Below are 19,340 nucleotides of genomic sequence, written 5' to 3' on the forward strand. Positions count from 1 at the left end.
CACCCCCTACTGAGGATCGAGCCCACACCATAGGCATGTTCCCTTAACAGGAATCAAATTCAGGACCCTTCAGTCCACAGGTTGACACTCTATGGAGCCAAACCAGCTAGGGCCACACTTGTCAATTTTTGATCAACATTGGCCATCCATCTGATATGCAATTCCATGAGAGTAAGGCCAAATTATCTTGTGCAGCATTCCATTTCCATTTGCTAGCATAGTGGCAGCACTCAAAAAATGTTCAATTGAAACAATAAATCTAGCAAGGAAATGATGACCTGCTCCCTCCAATTCTCTTTACATCTTCCACATCAATTCCCATCCCCCCCCCCACATGCACACACATATACACATGCACACATGCACACAGATTAACTTAAAAAAATAGAAACTGCCTACTTTTTGTTTCACAAATTGCATATAGAAAGAAGTACATTTTGTCCCCAAGTCCTAGATCAGTGGAAAGAGTCTGTTTCTTCCTTTTAAACGACTTCATTCATTTTTGTTATCAACTATAACAGTGGGCACTGAGACAGTTCACAGTGGTGTAAGGACACCTCATGTGGCTTTCAAGGTTTCCCTCTAAAGTACAACATTGCTTCTAGTCCCATGCAGAGGCAAAGGAGCTGTGGGTGCCTCCCAAGGAAGTTAATACCACCTCATGGGACAGTTGAGACAAGCAGCCTCATCATAAAATGTAGGTAAATATGGAAGATCTCCTACCTCTTGAATACCTTCAAATGCCATTGCAGGCAATGTTTCTTTCTGAGAGGCAGGACAAAGACAGCAGGAGACCATGTGTGACCTGGGACTAGGGAAGTGGGGAGATGGGTAATGTTAAACACTATCCTGCCCTATCTTACAGTTTTACCAGAAACCAGACAATCTAGTTTCCACCCCAAGATAGTCCTAAGAATAAAATTATATTGGTTTGTATATTGTCTACTTATTCCATAAGTACCTATGCATAATATTTCATTTTATCTTTGTATTAATACTGCAAGGTAGTTGACATAGGTGTCATTATTATTGCTATTCCCATCTCTTTTTTTTTTTCCATTTACAAAACTGCAGGGTTTAAATGACCATTGAGGGTTAAAGTGCTATCCAGAGGCAATGATCTCCAGGAGACAAAGCAGTGTGTGTAGCAATAGCCAGACTAAAGCCTGTGGAATTCCAACTCCATCTGTTATCTATGTAACCTCAGAAAAATCCTTTGCATTTTCTTAGCTTTAATTTTTTTTAAAAAATATGTTTTTTTATTGATTTCAGAGAGGACGGGAGAAGGGAGAGAGATAGAAACATCAATGATAAGAGAGAATCATTAATCACTGTTTCCTGCATGCCCCTGGGTGGGGATTGATCCCACAGTGCTCAACCACTGAGTAACCATGGCCAGGAAGCTTTACGTTTTGTTTGTTTTTAAATATATATTTTTAAATGGGCTAAAGAGGTAAAAAGGAAAGGGAAGGGGCAATATTTATCCTGTTCACCTCATGGAATCATTCTGAGATGGGGATAATAAAGGTTATATGGTGTAACTGTGAGATGGTATCACTCTAAAGAGAGTAATACTTCCCAACAGAGATGAATAGATGGGGCTTTGGAGCCCGAGGGTCCTAGCACCATGCCTTTCTAGCGGTATGACCTCATCTGAGGTCCTGAACCCTCAGTTTCCTCATCTTTAAAGTGGGAACAATAAAACCTGCCTCATAGGGCTGACATGTGGGTTAAATGAGATTTAAGTACAGAAAATAGAAGTTACTAACTGCATGATAATACTGGTAGTAGAATAATTTAAATAGTAATGTTTTCTCTTCAGTTGAAGAAACTGAGATTTAGCAGCTTACTACATTTGGTTTCAGGGGACCCAAGAGAGCAGAGCAGACACTCGGTAGGCCCGTGTGAAGTCTTTTATTTGCTTTGGAAGGAGAGATCTGGTGAGTGGAAGCTGGAGGAGAAGAAACTTTTTTCTTTTTCTCTCTATCCAATCAGCTCCACCCACCTCAGTCCACAGAGTCTGTTTCTTTAGGATTTGGGAAAACAAGAGCCACTGGAAGGCCAAGGAGAAACCAGTACAAGAGAGACTTCCCTTCTTTGTTGCTGTAAGAATCCCAAGAGAGATTGGATGTTTAGTGGCGCCATTGCTTAAAGCCTAGGTTTTCCCCAATTACCGGGACTGCGTTTCCTTCCATGGAGGACCAGGTCTGAATTTCTGGCCCCCTTTGGCAACTAGAAGTAAGTCTTTGAGATGAAATCCACTTGTCTCTTGGTGCTCCCTCTGCTGGTTGGCTGAAAGCTTACTATGACAGAGCAATGTGACTCAGAAAATTCTGCAATAAACAAATAATAGTCATTTCCTGGGTCATAGGAGAAAGTTTCCAAGAATAAAGAAGAATTGTGGTCACATGTGGCATTGTATTGCACACTAATTCATTTAACAATAGTTCAAATCTCCCAGGAAAGGGAGCAGATACTGGGGAAGCAAAGAGCATCTAAATCAGGGGTCCTCAAACTTTTTAAAGTGGGGGCCAGATCACGGTCCCTCAGAGAGCTGGAGGGCCGGACTATATGAACTACTAATTCCTACTGTAACACCTCGGCTGCGCTCACTGCCCAAAAAACCTGGCGGGCCGGATCAGACTCCTCTGCGGGCCCCATGTGGCCCGCGGGCCGTAGTTTGAAGACCCCTGAATTCTAAATAGTCAAATAGCTGGGCCACTTAACTGCTCTGAGCTTCCAGTTATTCTATAAGTTGAGGATTCTCCATCAGAATTGTTTTGAGAATTAAATAAGATAAGATAATGTAAGTTATTCATAAATTTTAACCCATTATACAAATAGTAGCAATTTAAATATTTTTCTTCTTTTCATGTTCATTGTCCTTTACCTCTGTTACAGCCTTTAACATGTTGCATGAGGGGAAAGTTTATGTCCAGTTTCCTCACATTGACTAGAATGTGAGATACTCAAGAATAAAGGCTATGACATTTTTTATACAACCCCAAAAACCCAAAACACTGACTAGCACAAAATGGGTGCTTAATAAGTACCTTTTCCATTTTCCTTTTTAATTTTATTTTTGAAAACTAGAACTAAGTGATCCTTTCTAGTCTAACATTTATTTCCCAATATTCTCTGGAAATTCCACATAGTGACTTCTGAGATTTATGAGTTTTTTGCTTTATCACTCTCTGGGCTTGTTGGTGTGAATTAATTTAAAGTAGCTTCTTGCTCTGGCCAGGTGGCTCAGTTGGTTGGACCATCATCCCATGTACCAGAAGGCTGTGGGTTCAATTTGTGGTGAGGGCACATACCTGAGTTGCGGGTTTGATCCTATTCAGGGTGTATATTAGAGGTAGCCAATCAGTGTTTCTCTCCCTAAAAATCAATAAAAATATGTCCTCAGGTAATACTACTACTACTACTACTACTAACACCCATACAAACATAAAGTAGCCTCTCCACCAATATGTCAGCTGATCTTGGTCTGCAATGCTCTGTTCAAAGTGTAAAGTTTATGAATAGACCTTCCTTAGGCTCCTGTTTGTCATCTGTTTTCATCTGCTAACTTCACAGTGTCCCCTGGCAGTCAGCTGACCCTTCAATTACTCCTTCTCCACTCTGAACACTACTTCAAAAGTTCCCCTGTATGGTGAATTTTATCTTCAATTTCCAGACTTTTTTTTTTTTTTTTTTTTTTTTCCTTTTGCCTCTCCTTCACCACTATCTGACATTGAAATCTGGAAAATTTTAGTGGTAGCGTTAATAATAAAATGAAGCAAAATCCTTGGACCTGTCATCATTAATTGCTTTCAAAGTCTGTCCTGTCTTTATGAGATTTGTTTCTTTATTTCCTCTTTGAAAATAAACCTGGGTTATTGAACATCTGGGCTGGAATTTCTGCTGAAGAAAAACATTCAGAGGCTCTTGAAGTCTGTCCAAGTTCTCAAGTCTTTTTCGTAAGTGGATAGAACCATTTGCTTGAGAAAAGAATCTCCCTGCCCGCCCTCCTCCCCACCCCTACTTCATTATTCTTTTTGTCATGTGCGCTGGTGAGCCACTTTCATTGTAGGTATGAGTTACATATGGGGATAGAGAGTGATAGGCTAAGGGATGGACTTTTCTACTGTAATGAGTGATTTAATGGCAAGAGGAGTTTATAAGTCTTTTTATTTAGAATCTTTTTTAAAAACATATTTTATTGATTTTTTTACAGAGAGGAAGAGGGATAGAGAGTTAGAAACATTGACGAGAGAGAATCATCGATCAGCTGCCTCCTGCACCCCCCCTCCTCCTGGATGTGCTCGCAACCAAGGCACATGCCCCTGACCAGAACCAAACCTGGTACCCTTCTTTCCACGGGTCGACGCTCTATCCACTGAGCCAAACCAGCTTTGGCTTAATTTTGAATCTTAAGATCAAATGAGAATATATAGGGGTTTTTTTTTTGTTTTTTTTTTAAATGATGTATGAATTTGCAAATTATTATTGATTCAGAGAGAAAAATCAGGATTGTTCAATCTGTGTTTTAATCTTCTTATTCATCATGGTCACCATTTACTTGTATAAAACGTTTAACAATTATTCCTGTTACAGGCCACTCTCTTAAAGAAAACTGCCACCAGTTTTGTGTTTCTAGCATCGGGGTATTTAAAAATCTAACCCAGTAGAAGTCACAACAGGCTGAGCTTCAGGGCTAGTTTGTAGACCACATCTCACATGCACCTGTGTCCACTCTGGACTCAAATAAAAGGCCTCCAAGAGGGCATGGAAGCCATCTTTCCAGGGAACCACAGAAGGGGCCAGATGACACAAAGGAAGTGCAGGGAGTAATGTGGATCAATGAGAAATAGGAGGTGGGTGAGTTCCTTCTCGTGAACTCCCGTAAAGCATGGCCTTCACAGAGTCCATCCATAGGTACCCCGTGTGGCCGTGCAGAGGCCCTTGCCACATTACTGGCTGGATTTCTCATGTCTCATTGGGAAGGAAGCACAGCCCTCCCTGTCTTACTTCTCTTGTTCCTCACTCTCACTTTAGCAAGTTAACTCTGCCTCAGACTCTGTTTTTCAGGGAATCCAGGATAAAATGGCTATTGGTTAAAAATATCTACTAGCCAGCACACTGAAGGTTCATTTCAATCATGGATAATTTTGTGAACCTGCTGTGTGCAAGGCAATAGGTTAGGTATCATAAGGGAAACAAAGATGAATACCATTCAATCCCTGACCTTAGGCGCCAATTGTCTGGAAGATAAAACAATTGCAAAGTCAGCATCGCTCTGAAAGAGGAATTTAGGACAGTTAGGCTCTCCTAAAAGCAACAGAAGCCAATGATCTGTTTCACAGGGAACTGAGACCCAATCCACAGTACATTTTATAATTATTATTCTGGCTGCTGTGTTTAATAAGGACAGAAGGAACTCCATTTACAGTGGTTCAGATGGGAAACAATGATGGTGGTGTGAACCTTGATGGCAATAATAAGAATGGAATGGAGACAGATTGAAGACATAGTTAGATTGATAATAATTAATGTATTTGATAATGTGTGAATGGGAGCAGACAAGGTGGCTGGTGGAAGTGTGGCCTGAAAAGAGAACCTAAGAAACAACATCAAGTAACTATTAGGTAGAGGAAAAAAAGCTTGTAAAGAAAAATCCAAGAAAGTGCAAACTTAAAAGATTAAAAAAACAAAACAAAACAAAAGGATGTGGCAGCTCTAGAGATGTGCCACCCTGATCTTCCCTCTAAGAAACAGCTTTCTGTTTGGCAGTCAAAAAGACATTTGCTACCAGCCTCTATCTGTAGCACATTTGGGATCTGTCACATGTTTGAACCAAGGCCCCAATCTTCCTGGTAAGCCCACAGCTAATAGATGAAAATGGCAAGGGCACTAGAGCCTGGCTGTTATGCCCAATGTAGGACCCCTCTCACAAGCAGTCTAAATTAAGAGTTGGCCAAGACTTGATCAGATTTGCAGAGAATATGAAGCTATGCTTCCTCTCTCTTTATCTTTCACAGATGTTACCTCCTGCAAACCACATGCATTCCCAACTCTGTCTCAGCATTTGCCCCAGAAAAACTGAACTGATACAGGTGGTACCAAAAGAGGTCTGAGAAAGTAGGAGGTAAAATGGTTCACTTTCTGTTAGTTGGTAATGAGGATCCCATACTGGGTAAGTGCGTGGGAAATTGACCCTGCACAAGGTGGCAGCCTAATTTCTAAAACGATCACCAGTGGTGCCCTGGAAGAATGGCCTGCAGAGGGAACTTCCCTGGCTTGTGCAATGATTCATGCTAAAGAAAGTACATACATCTGAGTTGTGTTGGGGTGGGAGTGAGAGAAATGAAGGAAAGCAATGCATCCAAGGAATTAGCTGGCTTTCATTAAATTGCATTAAAGTCACTATTGACATATGATGAAAAGTGGAGAGTAACAAAAAATTGAAAACTAAATGTGGAGGCCCCAATCTAGTCAGTGGGAAACCAGAAAAAGTTGAAGACCAAACTAAGGACTTATAGTTAAAAGTTATGCTCTCATTCATCCCTTAGTAGGAGAAAAGACAAAAAGTGATTTATTCATTCAATAGACAACTGTACCAGGACTGCTGCATGTAGCCTTGAAAGGCAGCAGCAAGAGAAAATCTTCCTAATGGGAGGATGTCATGGAAAAGTTGCCTGATATAAGACTATATATGGAATCATGAGCAAAAGGATTGCTCAGTTGGTCAGGGGCATGGAAAGAAAAAGATGATAATTTTGCAGGAAAAAAGGCTGGGCTAGTTATATGTGGATGAATATATGAGAATGGGTATGAAATGTGAAGATCTTTGTATTATATATTAATGACCACCAGAGAGTTGATGGTAGACATCTTTTGTCATTGGCCACAGCAGAATTAGTACGATTGGCACAAGAACAGAATAAACATTACATGTCAATAGCATGAACCCCCCCACCCCCCTTATCAAGGCTGATCTACTACTACTATCATTGAAAGTCCAACCAGTTTGCAAGTGAGATCAATGTAACACTATTACTTGAGGGGACCATATGGCCACTTGGTGGTAAGATGACCACTTTGAGCCCTTTCTCACTGGAAGGGCCAGTGATTTTGCGTTATAGTAGCAGGCACTTCTTCTTGGCAGCTGACTACCTTTCCTGCCTCTAGAGCCTCAGCTATCACCACTATCTGGGAGATTTCAAAGTGTCTGATCTAGGCATATAATCTCATATACCATACCATCTCATCATGAGATTTACTTCACTGAGAAGGAGATAGGGAGGTGAGCCCATGGCCATACCAAGTACCACACAATCCAGAAGCAATTGGTTTTACAGAGCAATAAAATCACCTGCCAAAGGTACATGGAAGTGCTAACCAGTAGGTAATACTTCTACCATGGTAGGATACCATCGTGCAGATTACACAATGATTTACAAACTATTTGGATGTTGTGTCCTGTTAGCAAGAATATATAGGTCTAGGAGCCAAGGGACAGAAGCAGAAGTGGCCCATCTTGCCATTATGGCCAGTAACCCACCAAGGGATTCTGTGCTTCCCATCCCCACAATTCTAGGCTCTGCAGGGAACTACAAGCTATGACTCCTACCTGGACATTTTGGATTCCTTATGTCCAGGGACATAAGATGGCAGTAACTGATGGGAGTAATTGATTCTGATCAGCAGGAAGACCAGTTATTATATAACAATGGTAGGGAGAAATATGTGTAGAATTCAGGAATCCACTTGGCCATGTCATAGTACTTGCTCAATTATGACCAAAATAGTCAAGTCTAGCAACCCTACTGTGAGAAGAGTATGGTTGCCACAGGCTTAGACCTCTGAGGAATGAGATCTTGGATCATATCAGTTAAGTCATCAAGGCCAGCTGGGGAATTTAGGATGGACAGTGGAGGATAGAGATGGTAAGTACCAACTGTGGTCCTGAGACCAACTGCTGCTATTGAAAATAAAGATACTGGACACACTATAAAAAGAAAGCTTTCATCCCCAAGTCACCCTACTTTTCTTGGTCATGAGGACATACTTTCTGGAAAGTGCCAAGTTTCTTATGAATAAAGGGAATTCATAGGTATGTTAGAACGTCTATTGCCTCACACAACTGAATTAGACAGAACCTGAACGGATCCTTTCATGCTTTGTAGAGCACGTTTCAGAGCTTCTGGATTTGTTGTTTTAGATCCTGGGGATGGAGGCTGGTTGTGAAATGGCAACTTGGTTTTGCTACCTAAGAAGGCCAGCCAAGCATTAAGTAGGGGCATCTGGAGGGTTTGGAAATACTAACAGTCTTTTCAGCCAAAATCTGACACTGAACAGATAAAATCCTTCTTACAGATTTATGCACCCTATTTATGCCCAATCGGGTTCAGTCCGAATTTCGGCTACTTTACCCTACAAACACTAAGTCCCCATGGATAAGTATCTCTGGCAGAAGATAAAAAATCCTATAAATCTTTAAAATGTCCTTTTTGCATGGAGGACATGCGTTTGCTCTTCTTACTAAGGCTGCACAGCCCTCAAGCCTAACAGCCTCTGAATGGTCCCTGCATGAGAGCTTGACCTCTACAAACCGATGTAATGCCCACACTGCCAGCTCTGGGTCTCAGACCCACTCCTGCATTAGTGATAATAGTTAACCTGTGATCAAAGCTTTATTCTGGTTTAGCAGGTATTTCATGTACGTGTTGCTAACAATATCTCACGTGATCCTCATAACCACTCCGTGATGTAGCTGCAATAGATTTCATTAGTTTGTTCATCCTGTGAGTTGAGCAAATGGTCTCCCACACAGCAAGTTGGTGGAGAGCTAGAATTTGAACACACATCTGCCTCAAAGCCCAAGCCCAGAGTGGGGTGGAAAGAATAGCTGAGAAGTAATCTCCGGTAAACATAAGGGGAAGACGACTCTACTTCTCTCATTGAACCTTAAAAAAAATTTTTTTTGTAGCAAATTTTCTTTATCAGCATGTTGGTTAAAATTTTTAAAGAAATAAAATAAGACATAGAAGCCAATGTTATTACAAGAATCCCCATTACAAAAAGGATACTGTTTGAGTTCTGCAGCTTCCCTAGAACAGAGAAAAGCCCTTTGCATACATATTAGCTCTTTTTTTTTTTTTAATTGTAAAAATGTTTATTTATGTAATACTTGAATAGTGGGCCAAAAAAAATTACACTGAATATTCCTGACCCTGAAAAAAACAACTAATTAGCTATAACACCAAAAGGAACAGTAAATTGAGCTTCCAGGATATTAAATTAATAATGATGTGTAAAAGTTCAGTTCTAATTCACTTTCTCATTGGCTCTTAAAAGGGTAAAGAGTTAACGGGTAATGACTCATACATTGCTATGAAGTCACCTCTTTCTAGACGTGTTGACTAAGATTGCCATGGGATGCAGAAGGATAAGCGCTTGGTGTTCCTCAGCCAACTGGCTAGAAAACTTCACAGGCCAGGGTCTCTTAAAACCTGTGACATGGGGAAGCGATTTCTTGGTTCTAAGCCTCTGAGAAAAAAGCATGGACATTCTTGGTGTTCAGATGGTTAGATCTAAGGTGTAAGGCATTTAGACACGGAGAGGGGCTGCTCTCTGTATCAGAGTGTCAGAAATGAACCTTCCTGAAACATCCTGAAAGTTCCTGAAAGTACCTAACGCTTGGCCTCTTGACCTGTGTTTTCCCCTCAGGCCACTTGTCTGACTGCCCACACTCTTTCCATCCCTATGGTGTACATGAAACATGAAAACACTGCTAAGTATATAAAAGAAACCAGGTACAGAGATCACATGTGGTATGATTCCATTTATATAACATGTCCAGACAAATCCATAGAGACAGAAGCATATTAGTGGTTGCCTGGGCAACGGGCAGAGGGGGAATGAGGAGTGACTGGAGAGTCAAGTGCAGGGTCTCACCTCCCGCCCTGGAGCTTTTCTGTCACTATCTGGGAACTCTTCATTTATACACAAAAAACATGGAAGGCTGGTGCAATTAACACTTTGACCCTGGGAACTAGAAGCTGATGGATGTAATTTCCCTTTCCTCCCTCCTAGAGTAAGTGTCTTGAGATGCATAGCATCGGAATTCACGGGGAGTCCCGTGGGATCAGCAACTATTTGCTTCTAAGCAGCAGCCAACTCTCCCTCTATGCCAATTTCATTCCCCCATCTTACCGTTCTGTGTCCACCCCCCCCCCCCCAAATCACACCCCTCAGTAAGATTGTCACACAGGCTCTGCTTTCTGGAGAACCCAGGCTAAGACATTAGCTCTTGAGTTCACTCAGACTCCACAGTCTGTTAGGAAATCCTGTTGGCTTTGCATTCCTCATAAAATCCAAGATTCAACCATTTTTTCACCTCCTTCCCTGCTGTTTAGCTGGTCCAAGCTATTGTCATCACTTAACTGATTAACAAACACAGTTGCCAGGGTGACCCTAGTAAAATGTAAATCAGTTCATGTGATTTATTTAATGTCTTATAGTGTCTACAAAGTACAACATCATCTGCATAAACTTCTCTGATCTCATTTCCCAGAACGCTCTCTGCTTCAGCCATATTTCTCTCATTGTTACTTCTTAAACATACACATTTCTCTCCTTGATACTTCTTAAATATACTATGCATGCTCCTCCCATGTACTCCTACCTCGAGGTCTTGGCATTTATTCAGAATTTCTCTCCCAAGATTGATATTCAAATGTCACCTGCTCAGTAAGGCCTTCTCAGAACATTTAAAATGCAACTTCTAGCATTCCTTCTCCTTCTTCCTTCCTTAATTTTTCTCCATTATACTTACCATCATCTGACATTCTATGTGTATTATTATTATTATTATTTATTATTATTATTATTATTTGGCTATTTCCCCTTGTTAGAATATCAGATCAATGAAGTCATGTATTAGATATCTCCAATGCCTAGAATAGTATCTGCGTATATAGGTGATCAATGAGTATTTATTGAAAAAAAGAAGAATGGTAAGAAGGAAGAAAAGTTGCAATAAAATAGCACCTATCTAGAGGTAAGGTTTCTGGTCATCTCAAATCTTTGGATGGCCACGTAGCCAGAAATAACTGAGAAGAGTGTTGAGAAGGAAACAGAATAGTCACCAAGCCCACTCAACACTGTCACAGGCGAGCCCCTCAAGGGTGCCCTCCCTTTAGGTCCTGGTCATTGTCTTGTACAGATCCTTTCCCCAAGGTTAGGCTTCTCCTTTCCCAGTTCACAAAAGATGGAAATAACAAAATACGGAGTGACAGTAGCTGGCAGTAAGAAGAGACGTTTTCAATCCCTCTCTGGAGTAATTACAATAACACTCGGGTGTGGGTAAAATTAAGCTAATGCCTCCAAGATGTAAGCCAAAGGCTTCACGTATCATATAAATACAGGGATCAGGTTTTTTTCAAAGAAAAACTGGGACACAGGGTACTCTTCCCAGGTGCAAGAGGGTTGTGGAAAATTGAGTTAAGATGATGACAAAATATTTGAATTCCTGGACTATCCTGAGGGTAAAATATTTTAAGTAGGGCTGTGGCAGAAAAATCCAGGGCATATTTACATGTCACTACATGTAAAAGAACAACATTTATAAGAAAGTTTAAAAATCACTACTGTCATTTTAAGAAAGAAAATTTGAAACACCCTGAATATTCTTAAGGATTTAACCAAAATCAAGCAAAGTTAAGTAGAGTCTGATACCTAAATGGAACCCTTTAAAAATCCAATTTGTAGCTTTGAACACATGGGACCATTATCCCCATGTACAGTATTTCCTTCAACTGTGTTTTAATTGGGCCAATTTAAGGTAATATGGTAATTAAGCATTCCACCCAGTGTCAGTGACAATGGAAACAGGGCCAGTATGAAGCATTTAGTGTCAAATACGAGGCATTAGAAACTTGTAAAGTCTATTTGTAAACTACTTTAAAATACATTTAGTGAACTTTTGCATGAAGAGCCTATTCAAGGGCTATGTGTGAGGCATCAGGAGGTAATACAGTGTTTCAGAGAAAAAATATCACATTCAAAGGTCAGGCAATTTTTTATTTATTTAGTGTTCTTTATAATAAAATAAGAGGATTGAGTCACATTTAATATCAAATATGCAGTTATTAAACAAAAATGCCAAATTCTTCCAAAACAGAATTTCTTGACTTTTTTTTTGGGGGGGGGAGGGGGAGGGGATGGTCAAGGGCATTTCTGAAAATCTGAGGAAGGTTATAGATTCAGCAGTGCACTAATGTACTTGTATTCAAAATTTCACTTTATCACAGATTCCCAGGAGTACAGCATGGACCCCCAGGAAGCCCATGAACCTCCAGGTAATCAATCTTGCATCTGAAGGGTAATAAACATACTTTGTACAACAAGGAAATCCTATCTAATAAAGAAGGGGTATGCTAATTGACCCTCACGCTGTCACAAATATGGTGGCACCACCACCCAATAAGGAGGGGATATGCTAATTGACTGTCATACCTTCAAAATGGCCACGCCCACAGCCTCAAGATGGTGGTGCCCAGTCCCTTCAGCCCTGCTGGAGCAGCAGGCGTGCGGCATGCCATGCCCACCCCCTGGCAGGCCTGGCTTTGCTGAGAGCCTGCCTCCAGGGTCCCCCAGTCCCCTCAGCCCCCGAGCTGCCCAGGGCCAGCCTGAGGTGCAGGCAAAACTCACATGTCAGCTTCTCAGCTGCCCAGGGCTAGCCAAATGCAGTGGCAAGCCTTGGATGGTGGCTGCCCAGCCACCCAGGGTCACCTGAGGCTCAGGTAACCAGGGCTGGGTGAGGCTTGTGCTGCTGGCAGTGGCAGCAGCAAAGGTATGATGGGTGTTGCCTTCCCCTGGTCATCTCCCGCTCTTGAGGGCTCCTGGACTGTGAGAGGGCCAGTCTGAGGAACCCCCTCTTCAGTGCATGAATTTTCATGCACCGGGCCTCTAGTATTAAAATAATGAAATAGATCAAGTTAACAATTTCTCAGCTCTGGAGGAAAAAAACTTTTTAATTGCTTGATAATTCCAGATAAAATTCACTCACTTAACAATATATTTTAAGTGTGCTGAGTGTTTCCTATGTGTGCTACTGTGCTATCAGAGCTGATATAAGAAAATAGGTGCCATTTTGCTGCCTATGAAGTTCTATAGGATTTTTATTGTTTCCCATCTTACATTTAAATTTTTTAGCCATTTTGAGTTTGTTTTTGTGTATGGAGTAATTTGGTGATTTAGTTTCATTTTTTTTGCATGTTCTGACCAAATTTCCCAGCACTATTTATTTATTTATTTATTTATTAAATATATATTTTATTGATTTTGTACAGAGAGGAAGGGAGAGAGATAGAGAGTTAGAAACATCGATGAGAGAGAGTCGCCGGTCAGCTGCCTCTTGCATACCCCCTACCAGGGATGTGCCCGCAACCAACATACATGCTCTTGACCGGAATCGAACCCGGGACCTTTCAGACCGCAGGCCGACACTCTATCCACTGAGTCAAACCAGTCCCGGCTCCTTTGTCAAATATTAATTGAGCATAATGGCTTGGGTCAATTTCTGGGTGCTCTGTTCTTTTCCATTGGTCTTTATGTCTGTTCTGTGCTAGTACCTGGCAGTTTTGAGAACCATAGCTTGGTAATATAGTTTAATATCTGGTATTGTGATCCATTCAACTTTGTTCTTTCTCAGGATTGCTATGGCTATTTGGGATCTTTTATTATTATTATTTTTATTATTACAGATGAATTTTTGAAGAGTTTGTTATAGATTTTTGAAATATTTTAATGGGGATTGCATTGAATTTGTAGCAATATCTTTACTGACATAGCTCCTAGGACAATGGAGACTAAGAAGAAAATAAACAAATGGGACTACATCAAAATAAAAAGCTTCTGTACAACAAAAGAAACCATCAACAAAACAACAAGAAAGCCCACTGTATGGGACAACATATTTGCCAATGCTATTTCAGATAAGGGTTTATTCTCTAAAATTTACAGAGAACTCATACAACTTAACAAAAGGAAGATAAACAATCCAATAAAAAAATGGGCAAAAGGACCTAAAGAGACACTTTTCAAAAGAGGACATACAGAAGGCCAAGAGACATATGAAAACATGCTCAAAGTCACTAGTCATCCAAGACATGCCACTCAAAACAAAAATGAGATACCGTCTCACACCTGTCAAAATAGCTATCATCAACAAATCAACAAATCAACAAATGACAAGTGCTGGTGATGATGTGGAGAAAAAGGAACCTTTGTGCACTGCTGCTGGCAATGCAGACTGGTTCAACCACTGTGGAAAAACAGTATGGAATTTCCTCAAAATGTTAAAAATGGAACTCCTATTTGACCCAGTAATTCCACTTCTAGGACTACATCCCAAGAAACCAGAAAACCAATCAGAAAGGATATATGCACCCCTATGTTCAAACAATAGCTAAGATTTGGAAACAGCTTAAATGCTCACCAGTAGGAGTGGACTAAAAAATGGTGGTATATCTACGCAATGGAATACTACACTGCTATAAAAAAGAAGGAACTTTTACCATTTGCAACAGTATAGATCGAACTGGAGAGCATTATACTAAGTGAAATAAGCCAGTTGGAGAAAGATAAATATCACATAATTTCACTCATATGTGGGATATAATGATCAATATTAACTGATGAACCAGAATAGACCCAGAGACAAATGGCAGAGAGGTGGGGGTTAGAGAGCAACCAAAGGACTTATATGCATGTATATTAACATAGCCAATAGACACAGACACTGGGGCGGTGTGGCCTTAACCAGGATGGGAATGGTCGGGGAGAGGGGGGCAATTGGGGAAAAAGGAGATATATGTAAAACTGTAGGAAAAAAATGCCAGGCCTGATCAGCATGGTTTGGTGGTTGAGCTTCGACCTATGAACCAGGAGGCCAGGGCACATGCCTCGGTTGTGGGCTTGATTCCCAGTAGAGGGTGTGAAGGAAGCAGCCAATCAATGATTCTCTCTCATCATTGTTTCCAGCTCTCTCTCCCTCTCCCTCTCTGAAAAAAATTAAAAAAAAAAAAAATAGACACCAGGATAGCCAGGGTTTGTTCATGCAGGTGAAATCACTAGACCAAGGGATCTGAGAGCAGTACTGAGTGGGTGTGGCCTCTTTAGAGTGGGTCTGACCTTTGGGACTGGGCTCTTAAAACACACACAGCACTACTTCACTGGCCTCCTGCAATCCCTGCCATTGGGTGCATTAAAAAAGGTTAACCCCAGTAAGTCTTTTTTGTGCACAAAGCTGCCCCCATGGATTCACCTTGACCTGCAGTGTGTTATGAAGAAGGTAGTGACAAATTTTGTTGCCTATCAATATCCCCATCCCAATCAATTGTTTTAAGGTCAGATTCTCCTTGCTCCTGTCTCTATCCTTAGCCTTTGTGGCTCAATGGATTCACTCTTGAATATCACAGACATCAGAAAGCACCCAACTAAACCCTGTTTTACCCAGAAGGAAACTTGGGTTCTCCTACATCTATGATCTCACATAATTTCACAGTCAGTGAGGGAGGGGTGAAGTGAATGCAGGTTTCTTGACTCCTCCTCCATCACTCTTTCTCTGATGTTACCCTTTCTTCTTATCATTTGGTGGAATTAACAGGATGAATCCAAATTCACATCTACTGTCAGAGCCTCGTTTCTCTTCAATGACTTGAAATTCTGCCACCTTTAAAGAAGTCTCTGAAGAAGTGGTCTCTCTGGCCTTCTTTATTCTCACAGCAAATAATGAGAGTAGCATATTTATGTTCGGTCATTCACTCATTTAAACTTTTTTTGAACATCAAAGTAGTTCCATAGTTGAATGACAGAGTTTCTGGGTTAGAGGAGCTCATGTCCTATTTGTGTAGGCATGCAAAGACAAGTTATAGAAAAGCATGCCATGTTTAAGGGCTAGGATAGAGGTCGTACACAGAATGTTGTGGGGAGGGAGCTCACCCAGCCTAAGAGTCATGGATCAAGAGAGGCTTCTGGAAAGAACTGACCCCTAATCTGTATCTTTAAAAAAATATGTTTATCAGTGTTTTTCAACCTTTCTAATGCGTGACCCTTTTATACAGTTCCTCATGTTGTGGTGACCCCAACCATAAAATTATTTTCATTGCTACTTCATAACTATGATTTTGCTACTATAATGAATCGTAATGTAAATATCTGTGTTTTCCAATGGTCTTAGGCTCTACAGTAATGGTTCTCAACCTGAACCCACAGGTTCACCTAATACCATCGGAAAACATGGATATTTACATTATGATTCATAACAGTAGCAAAATTAGAGTTATGAAGTAGCAACAAAAATAATTTTATGGTAGGGGGTCAACACACCATGAGGAACTGTATGAAAGGGTCACAGCATTAGAAAGGTTGAGAACCACTGGTTTATATTGATTTCAGAGAAAAGAAGGGGGAAGGAGAGAGAATCATCCATTGGCAGCCTCCTGCAAGCCCCCTACTGGGGATTGAGCCCACAACTCCAGCATGTGCCCTGATCAGAATTGAATCATGACCTCGAGGTTCATAGGTCAACACTCAACCACTAAGCCATATCAGCCAGGCACTATCTGGATCTTGAAGTAGGTATTAGCCAGATGAAGACAGAGCAAAAACTGCTTTAAGCAGGAAGGGTAGAATGTAAGAGGGAAGGCAAAGACAGTTAGTTGTGATAGCAAATAACTTGGGGGGATGTGCGGGAAATTCTGATCAGTAGGAGTTGGAATTCTGATCAGAGAGATTAGGAGCCATAAGGTTTGAGAGAAAGACTGGACTAGGTCTTAAAGGATCTCAGAGGTTGTACAAAAGAGTTTCATCCTGGAGGCCATGAAGAGTCAATGCAGGTGTTTAATCAGAAGTAAAGAATGTATTTTATTGTGTGTTTGGAGCATGGAGAATAAAGCAGTATTTGGAGTTTAGTGCACTAATCAATCCAGAAAGATAAGAAATGGAGGTATCTTAGAGCACAGAACCTGTGCTGTAACATTAATCACCAAACAACACTCACCACTGTTTAATATCCCTATCAGCTACAGTCCCAGGAAAATCCTGATGTGCAACTTCATCAATGCTTTTCATGTGTCTACATTAATAGCTTGTACTTTCTTACCTGAACTAGGTTTAACTGGCCAATGTTGTTTTACCGTTTTTCTTTCTTTGTGCTCTATTTTTAACCACCCAAGAAAGCCTTTTTTCCCTGGCTTTTGTCTGTAATTATCCTTTCAGTGGTCATTGATTTAAATGTCTCTTAAGGAAGCTGCATACCATAGAACTTGTTTACCATTGTTTCTAATTCGGTAACTTTTAAAAATAATTTTAAAAAATATATTTTTAATGATTTTTTCACAGAGAGGAAGGGAGAGGGATAGAGAGCTAGAAACATCAATGAGAGAGATATATCGACCAGCTGCCTCCTGCATGCCCCCTACCGGGGATGTGCCCGCAACCAATGTACATGCCCTTGACCAGAATAGAACCTGGGACCTTTCAGTCCGCAGACCGATGCTCTATTCACTGAGCCAAGACATTTTCGGCTAAAAACAAATTTTATCAATTACAGTTGACATACATATTACATGAGGTTCAGGTGTACAGCATAGTGATTAGACATTTATATAACTTGCTAGAGGCCCAGTGTATGCAATACATGCATGGATAGGGCCCCTAGGCCAGGCTGGTGATCAGGACCAATCTGTGGGGTGACTGGTGGGCCTATCTGGGGGCCCCCCACTGGCACCCACCTTGGCCGGCCTGGCGCCACTTGCCAGCCAGCCCTGCTCCTGATCATCTCACTAATGCTGCCAATCGCCTCCCTCTGCAGGGGGACCAGCAGGGTGATCAGGAGAGGCCCCCACTGGCACCTGCCTAGGCTGGCCTGGGACCTGCGGGCTGGGGGCAGCTCCTGCGTTGAACTTCTGCCCCCTGGTGGTCAGTGTGTGTCATAGCAACTGGTTGTTCCACTGGTCATTCTGCCTTTTGGTCAATTTGCATATTAGGCTTTTATTATATAGGATGAAATGGTAACACCCCAATAAGGCTAGTAACCACTGGGCAATTTTTGGTATCATTTAATATGCAGATAAAATGCAATTTATGAAATTTCACCTCTTTATTCTTCCCCCATGCCTATGGTAAAGGAAATTCCTGGATCCACTATGTCAGTGGGCAGTTTACCTTTGAGAAAGTAACTTAGGTACTTCATACAAAGTTACCTTCATGGGAAGTATAAAGGGTATATTTTAAAAAAGAATACCTGACTAAATTTTGTCAACTATTTGGTGAAGCAGCAGACCAGCTAATTTCCCATCTAGGAAGACTAAAAGGAGAAATATACTTTTTGCAAATTTTTATTACCCAATATCAGATAGAAAAGTCAGTTCTTGAATTGCTACTAATCTTATTCGTACCTGAGGTAAAAGGAAGATTTAGCCTGGGCGAGGAGCAGGGACTATACAGAATAGCTCTTTAAAAAATAATAACCCTCATTTTCATCTTGTACCAAAGTTTTATTACCATTTCCTGCATTATTAAATAACTATGAGGTCAGCAATCCCAAATTTATGGGATTGAGTTTTTATTCATTGTGCACGCATGCGCGCGCGCGCACACACACACACACACACACACACACACACACACACACCCTCTGGCCTGTTCTCAAGTTCTTTTTGTGCACTTCCATCCACCTTTTGGGCTGCCCTGGGCCTCTGGGACCTCCCCTCTCCTCTCCCAGGTACTCACAGAGTCTGTGTCCCCGGCGGCAGGACTGGGATGCGATGGATATCCTTGCAGGTGACTCTGAAGTCCTCCTCCTGGTGGCACTCGCAGGGCGGAGACACACACCCTTTTCCCCCTAAGCTCCTGGGCAGGCCGAGGAGCAGCGCCAGCTGCAGGAGGGGCACCGGCCTCATTTTCCACGGGTCCGAGGCCATTCCTTCATCCTCCACTACCTCCTCATTCTCTGCCCTCTGTGCTCCGGGCTCCCGGGCTGGAGGAGAGAGGGAGGGGTGGGAGCAAAAGGACTCCTGGGGGTTGTGACTTCAGCACCAAAGAGGAGGCTTGGAGAGGGGAAAGGAGAGGCTCTCAAGTGTTCCGTTTCCCTGGGCAACTCTCCACGCTAACAAGCCTATTGGCTTCACTTTCCCAGCCCGGAGCCGCGCAGCCCGCTCTGTCTGTTCCCGGACACTCAACACCGGTCCCTGCTGTCCCCACCCTGTTCTCCAGCCAGCCCCACGCCTTCCTCCCGTTAGCTCTTTCCAAAGCCTAGGTTAGAAGTCCCCTCCTTTCCTTGTCTT

General features: G+C 41.7%; 1 protein-coding gene across 1 annotated transcript in view; it reads right to left on the reverse strand.

The window, feature by feature from the left end:
• The window catches only part of TSHR (thyroid stimulating hormone receptor), a gene marked incomplete at both ends in the record, with an annotated part of 95,149 nt that extends 76,193 nt beyond the window's left edge, over positions 1 to 18,956 (reverse strand). The window contains one exon of the mRNA XM_084891586.1: positions 18,787 to 18,956. Coding sequence (XP_084747712.1) covers positions 18,787 to 18,956 — 170 coding nt within the window. The remainder of the gene's footprint in view (positions 1 to 18,786) is intronic.
• Between the last annotated feature and the right edge of the window lie 384 nt (positions 18,957 to 19,340).

The sequence above is a fragment of the Pipistrellus hanaki genome, assembly GCF_964339955.1.
Source record: "Pipistrellus hanaki genome assembly, chromosome: 1".
In the NCBI taxonomy this organism is placed as follows: Eukaryota; Metazoa; Chordata; class Mammalia; order Chiroptera; family Vespertilionidae; genus Pipistrellus; species Pipistrellus hanaki.